The 14957-nt window shown below is 50.2% G+C and overlaps 1 protein-coding gene across 2 annotated transcripts in view; it reads left to right on the top strand.

Moving 5' to 3' along the window:
• Nucleotides 1-14618, top strand: part of ACADVL (acyl-CoA dehydrogenase very long chain) — a 50415-nt gene extending 35797 nt beyond the window's left edge. Inside the window, exons 7-20 of one of the 2 annotated variants that reach the window (XM_073564064.1) lie at nucleotides 10393-10537; nucleotides 10620-10749; nucleotides 11005-11127; nucleotides 11721-11919; nucleotides 12001-12105; nucleotides 12186-12272; nucleotides 12391-12453; nucleotides 12580-12681; nucleotides 12827-12924; nucleotides 13631-13703; nucleotides 13799-13871; nucleotides 13941-14013; nucleotides 14247-14322; nucleotides 14392-14618. In XM_073564064.1, the coding sequence (XP_073420165.1) occupies nucleotides 10393-10537; nucleotides 10620-10749; nucleotides 11005-11127; nucleotides 11721-11919; nucleotides 12001-12105; nucleotides 12186-12272; nucleotides 12391-12453; nucleotides 12580-12681; nucleotides 12827-12924; nucleotides 13631-13703; nucleotides 13799-13871; nucleotides 13941-14013; nucleotides 14247-14322; nucleotides 14392-14532 (1488 nt within the window). In that variant the 3' untranslated portion in view covers nucleotides 14533-14618. Of the gene's footprint in view, nucleotides 1-10392; nucleotides 10538-10619; nucleotides 10750-11004; nucleotides 11128-11720; nucleotides 11920-12000; nucleotides 12106-12185; nucleotides 12273-12390; nucleotides 12454-12579; nucleotides 12682-12826; nucleotides 12925-13630; nucleotides 13704-13798; nucleotides 13872-13940; nucleotides 14014-14246 lie in introns of both variants that reach the window. The other variant, XM_073564063.1, reaches the window with a different exon arrangement.
• The last annotated feature ends 339 nt before the right edge of the window (nucleotides 14619-14957 follow it).

Here is a 14957-nt window from a genome sequence, read left to right as displayed (position 1 = left end):
AGCCACTCTGAACAAATGTGTTTTGAGGGAGCGCCTAAAACTATGCAAATTGTGGTTAGTCCTAATTTCTTGAGGTAGAGCATTCCAGAGGATTGGCGCAGCGCGGGAGAAGTCTTGGAGTCGGGAGTGGGAGGTGCGGATTAGTGCAGAGGTCAGTCGAAAGTCTTTTGCAGAGCGCAGCGGTCGGTTAGGCCGATAGACAGAAATGAGGGGGGAGATGTAGGGGGGTGCTGCACTGTGGAGAGCTTTGTGGGTGAGAACAAGTACTTTGAATTGGATCCTATAATGAATGGGCAGCCAGTGTAATGACTGGCGAAGAGCGGACACGTCCTAGTACCGATTAGCCAGATGGACGACCCTGGCCGCTGCATTAAGTATGCACTGGAGAGGGGATAGTCGAGTGACGGGGAGGCCAATTAATTGAGCGTTGCAGTAATCCAAGCGGGAGTGAATCAATGCTACAGTGAGGGTTTTTGTTGTTTCCATGGTGAGAAAAGGGCAGATTCTAGAGATGTTCTTTAGGTGTAAGCGGCAAGAGATTGTATATGGGATGTGAAGGAAAGATTGGTGTCAAACATAACACCCAGACAGCGCGCCTGCTGCTGGAGTGTTATTGTGGTACCACCCACGGAGAGGGAAATGTCCGATTTAGGGAGGTTAGTAGACGGCGGGAGCAGAAGTAGTTCAGTTTTGGAGAGGTTGAGTTTCAGATAGAGAGTGAACATGATTTTGGAGACTGCGGACAGTCACTGGCGTTCTGTAGTACAGCGGGGGTGAGGTCGGAGAAAGATGTGTATAGTTGTGTGGCATCAGCATAAAGATGATACTGAAAGCCAAATCTGCGCTGATGGTCTGTCCAATTGGGGCTGTGTAGAGAGAGAAGAGAAGGGGGACAAGGACTGAGCCCTGAGGTACCCCGACAGCAAGAGTAAGAGGAGATGAAGTGGAGCCAGAGATCAAAACACTGAAGGAGCTGTCAGAGAGATAGGTAGCGAACCAGGAGAGAGCCATGTCCTTAATGCCTAGTGACTGGAGCCTAGAGAGTAGGAGATGATGGTCAACAGTATCGAAAGCTGCAGATAGGTCAAGAAGAATGAGCAGAGAGTGGTCACCATTACGTTTTGCTGTCAGAAGGTCATTGGTCACTTTGATGAGTGCAGTTTCAGTCGAATGTAGGGGGCGGAAGCCGGACTGTGAAGGGTCTAGAAGGGAGTGAGTGGAGAGGTAACGGGTAAGGCGGGAGTAAACTAGGCGCTCCAAAAGTTTAGAGATGAAGGGGAGATTGGAGACTGGTCTGTAGTTGTTTGTGCAGGATGGGTCGAGAGCGGGTTTCTTTAGTAATGGAGTAACGTTGGCGTGTTTGAAGGAGGATGGGAAAATGCCCGAGGAGAGTGAGAGATTAAAGATTGTAGTTAGGTGGGTTGTGACGACTGGAGAGAGAAACTGGAGGAGATATGAGGGAATGGGGTCGGTAGTGCATGTAGTCAGACGAGAAGAAGAGAGGAGTCTGGAGACTACTTCTTCTGTGATGGGATCAAATGTGGAAAGTGAGCCAGGGGAGATGCAGGAAGGGATGGGAGTCACAGCACTTGGTGGTTGGGAGCAGATTTCCTGACGGATATAATCTATTTTTTCTGTAAAGTGGGAGGCCAGGTCATCAGCACAAATGTCTGTGATAGGGGCTTGTCCTTTTGGCCTGAGGAGGGAGTGAAAGGTGTCAAAAGGTTTCTTGGGGTTGTTGGCTAGTGAGGAGATCAGGGTGGTGAAGTAGGTCTGTTTGGCGAGGTGAAGGGCAGAGTTATAGGCTCTTAACATAAATTTGAAGTGGATGAAGTCTTCTGTTGTGTGGGTTTTTCGCCATAGGCGTTCAGCACTCCTAGAGCATCGCTGGAGAAGTTGAGTTTGCGATGTGAGCCAAGGCTGTTTTACTCTGTGCTTGGAGGTTCTGAGGGTGAGGGGAGCTACTTGGTCAAGGGTGCTTCTAAGAGTGTCATTGTAGTGATGAACAGCCAGATTAGGACAGGAAGAAGAGGAGATTGGGGACAGTGATGAGTGTAGGGAGTCTGAAAGTGTCTGAGGGTTAATGGCTTGAAGATTTCTGACTGTGTGGTAAGTAGGAGTGAGCTGGGGTGGGCGAGGATTTGTGAGCGTGAAGGAAAGAATGTTGTGGTCAGAGAGTGGAAGCGGTGAGTTATTTAGGTGGGAGATTGAACAGAGCCGGACGAAGATCAGATCAAGGGTGTTACCGGCCTTGTGTGTCTCAGAGGTTGAAAGCTGCGAGAGGCCTAGAGAAGTGGTTAGTGATAGAAGCTGGGATGCAGATGTGGAAGTAGGGCTGTTAATGGGGATGTTGAAGTCTCCCAGGATAAGGGTTGGAAGTTCTGAAGACATGAAGTGCAGCAGCCAGGCTGAGAAGTGGTCAAGGAAGTGGGTGGGTGAGCCTGGGGGCCGGTATATGACCGCTACTCTGAGGGAGAGGGGACGGAAGAGCCGGATGGTGTGGACCTCAAAAGAAGGGAATAAGAGTGATGGAACTGGGGGGATGACCTGGAAAATGCATTGTGGGGACAGGAGTATGCCGACTCCACCACCAGGTCTGTTTGTGGGTCTCGGGGAGTGGGAGAATTGTAAGCCACCATAGGAAATGGCAGCAGGAGAGGCAGTGTTAGAATCCTGAATCCAGGTTTCAGTGAGGGCCAACAGATTCAGAGAGCTGTTCAGAAAGTAGTTGTGTAGGAAAGGAAGCTTGTTACAAGCAGACTGGATTCCAGAGGGCACAATTAAAAGATGGAGATGAGGGAGTGCAAGTAATATTAATAAGATTATTATGGTTTCGATATGAGGTACGGTAGGGGTTGAGGTTTGGAGGATGGTGGGCCAGGGTTGGGGGAGATGTCCCCTGAAATCAGTAGGAGTAGGAAGATAAAGAGCAAATAGTTGTTGAAATTGTAAGTAGTTTTTTTCGGCGATGTGTTTGGGCAAGATGGGCTGAGGTTTCTCAGGAAGGTGAGGAGTGCGTGGGAGCTGTACATGGGAGAGGGAAGTATAGAGGGGCTGATGTGTATGAGTCGTGATTTAGGGGGGATGGGGCAGTGAATGTGGATGGCAAGGGAACACAGGAGGATAAAAATAAAGCACAAGGATAAAGGGGAGAGCAAAGTGTGGGTTACCTGACTACTGCCCTGACTAACTGCCATGTATAACTGCTGTTTTCATGATGCTTTGCTTATGGGATGCTTGCGTGCTGCACCCCACACTGCGTGCTTCCCCTTAGGAACTTCTAAATATATAGAGGCCACACTACAGGGTCAGGAGAGAGGGATTGTGGGAGCTGGTTGGGTATAATTTGGCAGCTGGGGCCAGCGCACCAGGGGATGGTTAGATGATCAAAGGCTAGACTAGACCATACTCTGTCAATATGGTATAGCACCTTCCACCTGATAAGATCTAGAGAGGCCCCAGTCACGGATCTAAAGCAGTAAGTATTACATACAGTGCAACAAATGAATTATACCAAAGCTTTAGCAAGCACATTAGAATATGCAGCAAAATGGTAAAGCAGCAGAAGTACAGAGTTGTGCCATTTGGATATATTGCAGCAGAAAAATAGAGGCAGCAGAGGTGGGAAGTTGTACCATTCAGGCTGCTTGCCAGCAGTGAATGGAGTAAATACATGCAGGGTGGAGACCTAGACCATCACTAAGAGGAGATAACTATCCAATAGGGGACCAGCAAGTGCATATGCATAGCAATTCTACAATATTGTGCCTAATGCTACAAAAAGGGGCACACTCATGAATACGACCACGACACCACAAGGTCGTATTCGACACCACAAGGTCGTATGCTTATTATTGGGCTGCTTTGGGGCTGTTGCAGCACCATTGGGGAATGGGATTAGCGCATGTAGAGGAGCCTTATTGGCCACATACTAAGGCATCTATGCTTGAATTTTATGACCACCCCATGATAGGCGCACTCAGTTTCTGCTATATACTTTGCTGCTGTTTGACTTCTACGTGATGGCACTATGACTATGCATTTTACATTGCGATTTCTGCTTGAATGTATGGGGAGTCGTTTTTTGAGTCGTGGTGCTTCCTATACCTGGACACTAATGTCTTCTGTTGGGTACTTGCCCTTGTAGACGCAGTTTAGTCACTGTAGTTATGTATCTTGCCATGACACTGTTATTAGTGGTGTCTTCTGCCGTATGGATTTCATGGTGTCATATCTTAGTGTTTTTTACATTCATGAGTGTGCCCCTTTTTGTAGCATTAGGCACAATATTGTAGAATTGCTATGCTTATGCACTTGCTGGTCTCTTATTGGATATTTATCTCCTCTTAGTGATGGTCTATGTCTCCTTTTTGTGTTTATTCTAAGAAAGCTATGTTATTTTATGGCTATACGCTTCTTTGACCTTTCTCGATATGTTCATTGGGAAGTGCCATTTTTTCTAGGCCTAACTTGTTGAATAGTAAGTAAAAACTAGGCAGATACCTTCCTACAAGCTGCCACCGGTTCCTGACGTTTCTCCGTAAGGCCCGCGGATTTATGTCCATGATATATGGAAGCTTTGCATTGCTTCTTGAGAGGAGCATTACTGTAGCGCCGGTCCAAGCAGGAATGTACATATAATGGATGTCGGTCATTGGAGAGAAGCACACCACTCAGAAACGCCTCTTGTTTTAGGCTTTGGATTATAGATATCCTTTTTACAAAAGTGGTTTTGGGCTTGTGCACCGTGGGCATCTCTTCCATTTCCTCTCAAAAGGATCAGATTGTCATTCCACTATCCGGTGCAGCACCGAAGCAAAGTAGTCTGCAGAGTATTGGACCTTTGGCATCACGAAACACACATCTATTAAAGTAGTGACCTCTGGCGGTACACCGCACACGGCAGTCTATGTACAGTAGTGACAGGACCTCTGGCGGTACACCGCACACGGCAGTCTATGTACAGTAGTGACAGGACCTCTGGCGGTACACCGCACACGGCAGTCTATGTACAGTAGTGACAGGACCTCTGGCGGTACACCGCACACGGCAGTCTATGTACAGTAGTGACAGGACCTCTGGCGGTACACCGCACACGGCAGTCTATGTACAGTAGTGACAGGACCTCTGGCGGTACACCGCACACGGCAGTCTATGTACAGTAGTGACAGGACCTCTGGCGGTACACCGCACACGGCAGTCTATGTACAGTAGTGACAGGACCTCTGGCGGTACACCGCACACGGCAGTCTATGTACAGTAGTGACATGACCTCTGGCGGTACACCGCACACGGCAGTCTATGTACAGTAGTGACAGGACCTCTGGCGGTACACCGCACACGGCAGTCTATGTACAGTAGTGACAGGACCTCTGGCGGTACACCGCACACGGCAGTCTATGTACAGTAGTGACAGGACCTCTGGCGGTACACCGCACACGGCAGTCTATGTACAGTAGTGACAGGACCTCTGGCGGTACACCGCACACGGCAGTCTATGTACAGTAGTGACAGGACCTCTGGCGGTACACCGCACACGGCAGTCTATGTACAGTAGTGACAGGACCTCTGGCGGTACACCGCACACGGCAGTCTATGTACAGTAGTGACAGGACCTCTGGCGGTACACCGCACACGGCAGTCTATGTACAGTAGTGACAGGACCTCTGGCGGTACACCGCACACGGCAGTCTATGTACAGTAGTGACAGGACCTCTGGCGGTACACCGCACACGGCAGTCTATGTACAGTAGTGACAGGACCTCTGGCGGTACACCGCACACGGCAGTCTATGTACAGTAGTGACAGGACCTCTGGCGGTACACCGCACACGGCAGTCTATGTACAGTAGTGACAGGACCTCTGGCGGTACACCGCACACGGCAGTCTATGTACAGTAGTGACAGGACCTCTGGCGGTACACCGCACACGGCAGTCTATGTACAGTAGTGACAGGACCTCTGGCGGTACACCGCACACGGCAGTCTACGTACAGTAGTGACAGGACCTCTGGCGGTACACCGCACACGGCAGTCTACGTACAGTAGTGACAGGACCTCTGGCGGTACACCGCACACGGCAGTCTACGTACAGTAGTGACAGGACCTCTGGCGGTACACCGCACACGACAGTCTACGTACAGTAGTGACAGGACCTCTGCACTTGGGGATACTTTCAAAGTTTTCCCAATTTTTCGGATTGACTGACCTTCATTTCTTAAAGTAATGATGGCCACTCGTTTTTCTTTTCTTGCCATAATACAATTTCTAAGTATAGAAAAACGAGTGGCCATCATTACTTCAAATGAAGGTCAGTCAGTCTGAAAAATTGGGAAAACTTTGAAAGTGTCCCCAAGTGCAGTGGCAAAAACCACCAAGCGCTATAAAGAAACTGGCTCACATGAGGACCGCCCCAGGAAAAGAAGACCAAGAGTCACCTCTGCTGCGGAGGATAAGTTCATCCGAGTCACCAGCCTCAGAAATCGCAGGTTAACAGCAGCTCAGATTAGAGACCAGGTGAATGCCACACAGAGTTCTAGCAGCAGACACATCTCTACAACAACTGTTAAGAGGAGACTTTGTGCAGCAGGCCTTCATGGTAAAATAGCTGCTAGGAAACCACTGCTAAGGACAGGCCACAAGCAGAAGAGACTTGTTTGGGCTAAAGAACACAAGGAATGGACATTAGACCAGTGGAAATCTGTGCTTTGGTCTGATGAGTCCAATTTTGAGATCTTTGTGCGATGCAGTAAAGGTGAACGGATGGACTCTACATGCCTGGTTCCCACCGTGAAGCATGGAGGAGGAGGTGTGATGGTGTGGGGGTGCTTTGCTGGTGACACTGTTGGGGATTTATTCAAAATTGAAGGCATACTGAACCAGCATGGCTACCACAGCATCTTGCAGCGGCATGCTATTCCGTCCGGTTTGTGTTTAGTTGGACCATCATTTATTTTTCAACAGGACAATGACCTCAAACACACCTCCAGGCTGTGTAAGGGCTATCTGACCAAGAAGGAGAGTGATGGGGTGCTACGCCAGATGACCTGGCCTCCACAGTCACCAGACATGAACCCAATCGAGATGGTTTGGGGTGAGCTGGACCGCAGAGTGAAGGCAAAAGGGCCAACAAGTGTTGAGCATCTCTGGGAACACCTTCAAGACTGTTGGAAGACCATTTCCGGTGACTACCTCTTGAAGCTCATCAAGAGAATGCCAAGAGTGTGCAAAGCAGTAATCAAAGCAAAAGGTGGCTACTCTGAAGAACCTAGAATATAAGACATATTTTCAGTTGTTTCACACTTTTTTGTTAATTCTATAATTCCACATGTGGTAATTCATAGTTTTGAGGCCTTCAGAGTGAATCTACAATTTTCATAGTCCTGAAAATAAAGAAAACTCTTTGAATGAGAAGGTGTGTCCAAACTTTTGGTCTATACTGTGTGTGTGTATATTGTAGCGCAGCGCTCACTGCACGGGTTTGGGAAACACTCGCTTGGCAGCGGATTAACGTAGTCAAGCATGGGGTTTTTTCCACACAAAACAGTCTATACGGTTTATTTAAGCGTCATTCATCGCAATGTATGAGTTCAATATAGAATCACTGCACACGTGGAATATGCTCAAAATGAACTTTTTTGTAATTTTTATTTAACGGTGATGAAGCGACAGCTGACGTTTCGGCCTGACAATGGGCTTTATCACATAGTCGCCCTTTTAAAGTAGAGTTTCAGTAGTCACCAGGTAAGTATGATCACTGCTAGGCAATATTTCAAAAAGATGCGGATTATCCGATGAGGTCAGAGGTCCTGCTTACAGAAGATCAGAGCTAATGGGGATGGGCACCGCCGTGTCTCCGTAGTGCCTGCATCCCCCACTGCGCCACCAATTACTCTTTGGCATATCCCCATTAGCTCTGATCTTCTGAAAGCAGGACCTCTGACTCTACTTTAAAAGGGCGACTATGTGATAAAGGCCATTGTCAGGCCGAAACGTCAGCTGTCGCTTCATCACCGCTAAATAAAAATTGCAAAAAGTTCATTTTGAGCATATTCCACGTGTGCAGTGATTCTATATTGAACTCCTACTTTTGGGGCCATTGACTCCTCACTAGCACCGTATACTCAACTCTTCAGTCATCAACAAACTGGAGCAAGTTCAGAGAAGAGCGACCAGAATGGTGACCGGTCTGCAAACCCTGTCTTATGAGGAAAGGTTGCAGGATTTGGGAATGTTTAGCTGCAGAAGAGAAGACTGAGAGGAGACTTAATAGCTGTCTACAAATATCTGAAGGGCTGTCACATTGCAGAAGGATCAACTTTATTCTCATTTGCACAAGGAAAGACTAGAAGCAATGGGATGAAACTGAATGGGAGGAGACACAGATTAGATATTAGAAAAAACTTTTTGACACAGTGATCAATGAGTAGAACAAGCTGCCACAAGAGGTGGTGAGTTCTTCTTCAATGGAAGTCTTCAAACAGAGGCTGGACAGATATCTGACTGGGATGATTTAGTGACTCCTGCTTTGAGCAGGGGGTTGGACCAGATGACCCAGGAGGTCCCTTCCAACTCTACCATTCTATGATTCAGTCGAGTGCTAACCATCTTTAGTATCTACTATCTAATACATCGCAATGTAAGCCGGCTTACACATCACCAGCTTACACATAGTCCATTACTTCGTCACCTATGGCTTTAGCAAGCATTCACTAGTCACGCCTGACTTTCTTCAGTCACTGGGTGACCGCACAGTTCAGTAACTGACCTTTGTCAGTGAACACAGTGCTTTTCCCATGCCCGGTGTTACCTCTCAGGAGCTTCTGCTCCACAGACTGACCTCCTGTCAGTCCTGGTTCCCGGGAAGCCGCCGAACTTGGATCACCTTCCTTGTGACGAGTGCACTATCGGCAGTCCAGATCATCAGATGGAAGGTAGCTCCCCTAAACGCAGTGCCTTCACAGACTCCGCGTACACATGTGGCCTATCCGGGTGCTACTCAGGACATACGTCCAACACCCAGGCCACCAGGTCCAGGGCCTCACCGGGTGCCAACACAGACCTTCCAACACAGACCTTCCGGGACCTGACTAACCCTAAAAGCCCCCCTTATAAGTAATACACAACAAACACTTGTGGAACTATAAGTCCCAGCATAACCATATAATTTTCTCTCTGCAGCACATACCGGCCATTTGCAATAATGCCAGACCCTAATTCACCATCATAATTATGTGACCCCTGGGTTGAGCCTGGCCACCACCACTGCTCTATGAGGGTCAAGAAGAGTCAGTATTCACTGCACACTCAAGGTGGTTTAATTGCAAATAATGTGTTCCATTTATTAAGGATGAGCAAGTGATTTCAAAGGAGCATACAAAAATAACCGCGTATGGTACATGTCAGTCAGCTGGGGCAAATTATGGTGGCTAATGCTCCATGGAGGTGATAAGTTAATCAATAACCCACGTATAGACCAGAATAAAGTCAGGAACGCCAGCTAAAAGGATGCAACAAAGAATGGGTTGTGATCTGTCTAACTGATGGGACGGAGAGCACGGTGTGTGGTGGTGGTTAACCATGCTAGATAAGCATGGGGGGGGGAAGAGGTGACGGACCTGTGTCGGGTGACTTCCCTCATGGAGTGGAAGGTCAGCGTGTCTGTAAGGTGTGTGAAGAAGAGGCTAAACACTAGTCATGTAGACCAGTCAGTTTCCCTATTAAGGCCTCTAGGTGCCAAAGTGTCCAATGTGTGGATCCAGGTTTTTAGGAGTTTGATATGATTTCCACCCCTCCTAGGCCATGGAACCTGTGCCGATGTTTGGGGAAATGGTCTGGTAGTGGTAACCGTGTTTTTCCACATCTTATATTGGAAACGAGTGGCCAATGTTTTCTGATGATAGACTAGACTTTTGGCAGAAGTGGGGGGTCCATGTGCACGAAGGGCCCCCTTTCTGTGGATCGAAAGAGAGGGGGAGGGGATTGTGAAGTCAAAGTGCAAATTTTTTTGCTTTCCAATAGTCTCCGTGGTTAACCTGTGTCCCTGAATTTCTGTGTCATGTCATTCACCCTAGTGTGAAGTGTCTCGGGGTCTGTGACTATCCGGGAGACCTGAATGAGCTGGGCGCGTGGGACACTGTCCTTAGTAGTGTTGGGATGGCAGCTTGGATAGTGGAGCCAGCTGTTACAGTCAGTGGGTTTTGAGTACAGATCTGTGGTCAGGTGTCCATTGGTGTCTGCTTGCGCCATGGTGTCTAGGAAGGAGATCTGGTCACGGCTGTGATGTATTGTGAATTGGAGGTCTGGTAAGATGAAGGGCATGGGGGTGAAGCCCTGTGACCAGCAGGATGACCCTTTCTTGAGGTGATGGGTTCTTCTTTTCTTTCCTGCTCAGTATGCCCGGTTGGTGGAGATCGTGGGGCAGCACGACCTTGGTGTTGGCATCACTTTAGGTGCTCATCAGTCAATTGGCTTTAAAGGGATCCTCCTGTATGGCACTGAGGAGCAGAAGAAGAAGTATCTGCCGCGTCTTGCTTCAGGTGAGGCTGTAGGACGAGGGCTTGGAGGATCTCAGAGTTGTGGAAGCATTACACTAATTTTTTATCTTATTCAATGACCCAGGTGAAATTATTGCTGCGTACTGTCTCACCGAGCCAACTAGTGGATCCGATGCCGCCTCTATCAGATCCACTGCCAAGAAGAGCCCTTGTGGAAAGTATTACACCCTTTCTGGGGGCAAGCTTTGGATCAGGTGAATCTGGGAGAGAACAAGCAGAGGTCCCCATATTATCTGCACGCTGGTGTCATGTGGGGCTGGAAATGAGCAGATGATATGAGGGTCTCTGCGTGACCCATGGCAGTAGTATCTGGAGGCACACCCTCATCATTCCCAGTTATCGCAGCCTCCACGTGACCGAAGAGATCCCCATATTGTCCTGCATCTATGTGATCGTGGAGACCCCCATATTGTCCTGCCCCAGAATAACATCTGTCCATTGTTTCACAGTAATGGGGGCATCGCGGACCTGTTCACAGTGTTTGCAAGAACTGAGGTTCAGGACGCGACGACCGGAGCGATGAAAGATAAGATCACGGCATTTATCGTGGAGCGAGGAGAAGGGGTGAGCAGGTGAGGATCAGGGAAGAGGATGAGAAGGTGAGGATCTGGAAGGAGGGGGGGATCGGGGAAGGAGAAGAGCAACTGAGGATCAGGGAGGGGGTGAGTAGGAGAGAATCGGGAGAGCAGGTGAGCAGGGTGTGGATCGCGAAGAGGATGAGCAGAAAGGGATCAGGCATTGGGGTGAGGAGGTGATCAGGGAGGGGAGTGAGCAGGTGACAATCGGGGATGGGGGTGAACAGGTGAGGATCTGGAAGGCTGGGTGTGGATCACAGAGGTTGAGCAGAGTAGGATCAGGCAGGGGGGTGAGCAGGTGAGGATAGGGAAGACGGTGTAGATCGGGGAGAGGATGAGCAGAATAGGGTCTGGGAGAGCAATGAGCAGGTGAGGATCGGGAAGGGGGGGTGAGCAGGTGAGGATCGGGAAGGCAGAGTAAGCAGGTGTGGATCGGGGAGAAGATGAGCAAAATAGGGTCTGGGAGGGGACGAGAAGGTGAAGATCAGGAGGGAGGTGGTTTGCAGGTGAGGATCAGGGAGGGGGATGAGCCATGTGTGTCTACTGCTGTGGGTCCATAACATCTCCCCTCTTCACGTCTTCCACTTTAGCGGGTCCCCGGACAAGAAACTGGGAATTCGGGCCAGTAACACGGCTCCTGTGTACTTTGATGAGGTCCGTGTCCCGGCAGAGAATGTCCTGGGGGGCGAAGGCAACGGCTTTAAGGTAGCCATGAACATACTGAACAACGGGCGGTTCGGGATGGCTGCGGCCATGTCTGGCACCATGAAGGGCCTGATCCACAAGGCAGTAAGTGCAGGGACTAGAGGGGGGGCAGAGCAGAATGGAGTGGTGAACCATGCCTCACGCTGCAGCCCTATCTCCCATCAGGTGGAGCACGCCACAAATCGCTCCCAGTTTGGAAATAAACTTCATAACTTTGGCGTCATCCAGGAGAAGCTGGCCCGCATGGCCGTCCTGCAGTATGTGACGGAGGTAACCTGGGGTGAGCGGGATGTGAATCGGTGTCATGGGGAAGACGCTCCATGTAACCGGCTCCGCTTTTTATTGTCTAGTCAATGGCGTACATGATCAGTGCAAACATGGACTCCGGGGCAAAGGACTTTCAGGTAGAAGCTGCCATTAGCAAAATCTTTGGCTCGGTGAGTATGACTCTCTGCTGACAATCAGTGGTCCTTGATGGTGCTGTCGCCTCCGGGCGGTCACGTCATCGGCAGCTGGATGGTTACGGTCTTTCTGACATCCATTTTTCCCCTGCAGGAGGCGGCTTGGTCAGTGGCCGATGAATGTATCCAGATTCTGGGAGGAAACGGCTTCATGAAGGTAACGAGCACCGGTTCCTTCACCGGTGCCCGGGGTGTGAGGTAGCGCCATTTGTCACAGGCGTGGTAATGGCGCTACACCTGACTGGTCCAGGCTGCTGGTAACACTGGTTTCTCTCATGGGCAGGACACCGGTGTGGAGCGCGTTCTCAGAGACCTGCGCATCTTCCGCATCTTTGAAGGCGCCAATGATATTCTCCGCCTCTTCGTATCCCTGTACGGACTGCAGGTAACTCTTCCGGACGGGCGCGCTGACTGGGGGTGAACGTGAATATGTGCAGAAAGGGGGTCTGTACATCTAACATGGGGCTGTGCCTAAAAGCAGAGCATTGACGAGAGAACATGCCACACTGACAACTCTCACCTTAATACAGAGTGCCGGGAAGGAGCTGAAGTCCCTGCAGAAAGCGCTGAGCAGCCCCCTGAGCAACACGCCATTACTGGTGAAGGAAGGTCTGCGCAGAGCAAGGAGGTGAGTGGTCTGGGGGGAATGAGAGGGGTGAGAGTGAGCAAATGAGGGGGTGAGAGAGTCGAGTCAGTAGATGGGGCCAGTGGGGATGAGAGGGTCGAGGCAGTAGATGGGGCCAGTGGGGATGAGAGGGTCGAGACAGTAGATGGGGCCAGGGGGGATGAGAGAGGTGAGACTGAGCAGACTTGGGGTATGAGAGGGTTGAGACGGATGGGGCCTGGGGAAATGAGAGGGATGAGACTGAGCAGAATGGGGTAGGAGAGGGTCGAGACAGTAGATGGGGCCAGGGGGGATGAGAGAGGTGAGGCTGAAAAGAAGGGTGTGACTGAGCAGATGGGATGAGAGGGATAAGATTGAGTAGAAGGGGTGAGGCAGAGCAGATTGAGGGGTGAGACTGGCAGACAGGATGTGGGGGACGAGAAGTTAGAGACTGGGGCCGTACGGATGGAAGAGTGGAGAGGTATGAGCGGTGGGAGGAGGGAATACGGGCAGAGTGTGGACAGCGTGGGTAAGGACATGTTGGGTGAGAAGGGTTCAGGTGCTGACTGTAAGGGTATGTGCACACATTGCAGATTAGTCAAGAGAGAGAGAGTTTTTTTGTGTGTCTCTGTTAAAAATACAGTGTCAGCAAAAGCGCTTCAGATCCGCATGTGAATCCGCAATGTGTGCACGTAGCCTTAGTCCCCAGTGTTTTTCATCCTGTCTACAGGAAGGCCGGCCTGGGCACAGGGCTAACACTGAAAGGCCAGGTGCACCCGGAGGTGGAGAAGAGCGCGGAGCTGGTGAGTTGGGTGCAGGCCTCGTAGACTGTAGGTCGGTGCCGCCATATGCCATGGTGAGCAGCGCTCACCTGTCTGCTGCTTCATTTCCACTGCAGGCAGTTGGCGCTATCGAAGATTTCGGCAGTGCAGTAGAGGAGCTGCTTATCAAGTACGGCAAGAGGATTCTGGGTAAGACGACTTCCCTGCCCCCCACGACCCGCGGTCTGTGCTACCTGTAACGTCTTGTGCTTCTTCCAGATGAACAGTACGTGCTGCAGAGGGTGGCAGACTGCGCCATCGATCTCTACGCCATGGTGGTGGTGTTATCCAGGTGAGGACAGGGCTGCAGTGCTTTCCCGTGCACTCATCTGCTGCCCACCTGGCACACAACACGTGACTTGTGGCCCGATAAGCTATTAGTCATATGGATCCCCTCTGCCCATTGGGGGGAGCCAGCGAATGAGCGGCACTGAGGGGATCTCGCAGCATTAAAGGTTAATGTCAGAGCCACGTCAGGATACGGTCTCAGCTCTGGGTTGTTGCTCCTTTTGATTTTTCTGGCAGGTCTTCCAATGCTCTGTCCCAGGGACTCCCAACGTCTGCTCACGAGAAGGTTCTGTGTGACATCTGGTGCGCTGAAGTAAGTGAACCCTTGTGTGACCGCTTGTCCTCATGCAGGATCAGTGCTCACAGATCTCTTGTGTTACAGGCGTCCACCCGCGTGCACGACAGGCTCAGGATCTTACGGAGTGGAGGAACCGGAGCAGCTTTATTCAGGAACCTGCGCTCCGCGTCTGCGGCCCTGGTTGAGAACGGTAGCGTGGTAGCCTCACATCCATTAGGTTTCTAGGTTTACCCTCACGATTGAAGCCTCCAGCGATTGTATTTATAACCTTGCCTTACACCAATGTGCCAGAAATAAAGGTGTGAATGAGAGATGTGTACTCATTACAGGGCCAGGGATGAAGCCATCTGCAAGGTACCTGGGAGGATTCCCCCCATGGCCTCTAGCAGACGCTATGCCGCTTTCCAAATTATGGTACAAATTGGACGTCCGTGTCAATAAGAAGCTAAATTGGAGTGCCCAGTGTCAGGCAGCTGCCACCAAAGCAAATAGGGTCATGGGATGCATTAGAAGAGGTCTGGGGACACGAGATGAAAACATAATTCTCCCTCTGTACAAATCACTCGTCAGACCACACTTGGAGGATTGTGTGCAATTTTGGACGTCGGTGCTCAAGAAAGACATTACTGAACTTGAAAGGGTTCAAAGGC

The sequence above is a fragment of the Dendrobates tinctorius genome, unplaced genomic scaffold (genome assembly GCF_039654945.1).
Source record: "Dendrobates tinctorius isolate UK_male_01 unplaced genomic scaffold, ASM3965494v1 ptg000424l, whole genome shotgun sequence".
Classification (NCBI taxonomy): Eukaryota; Metazoa; Chordata; class Amphibia; order Anura; family Dendrobatidae; genus Dendrobates; species Dendrobates tinctorius.
Note: the sequence above shows the minus strand (reverse complement) of the source record. Positions and strands in the feature narration are given on the sequence as shown.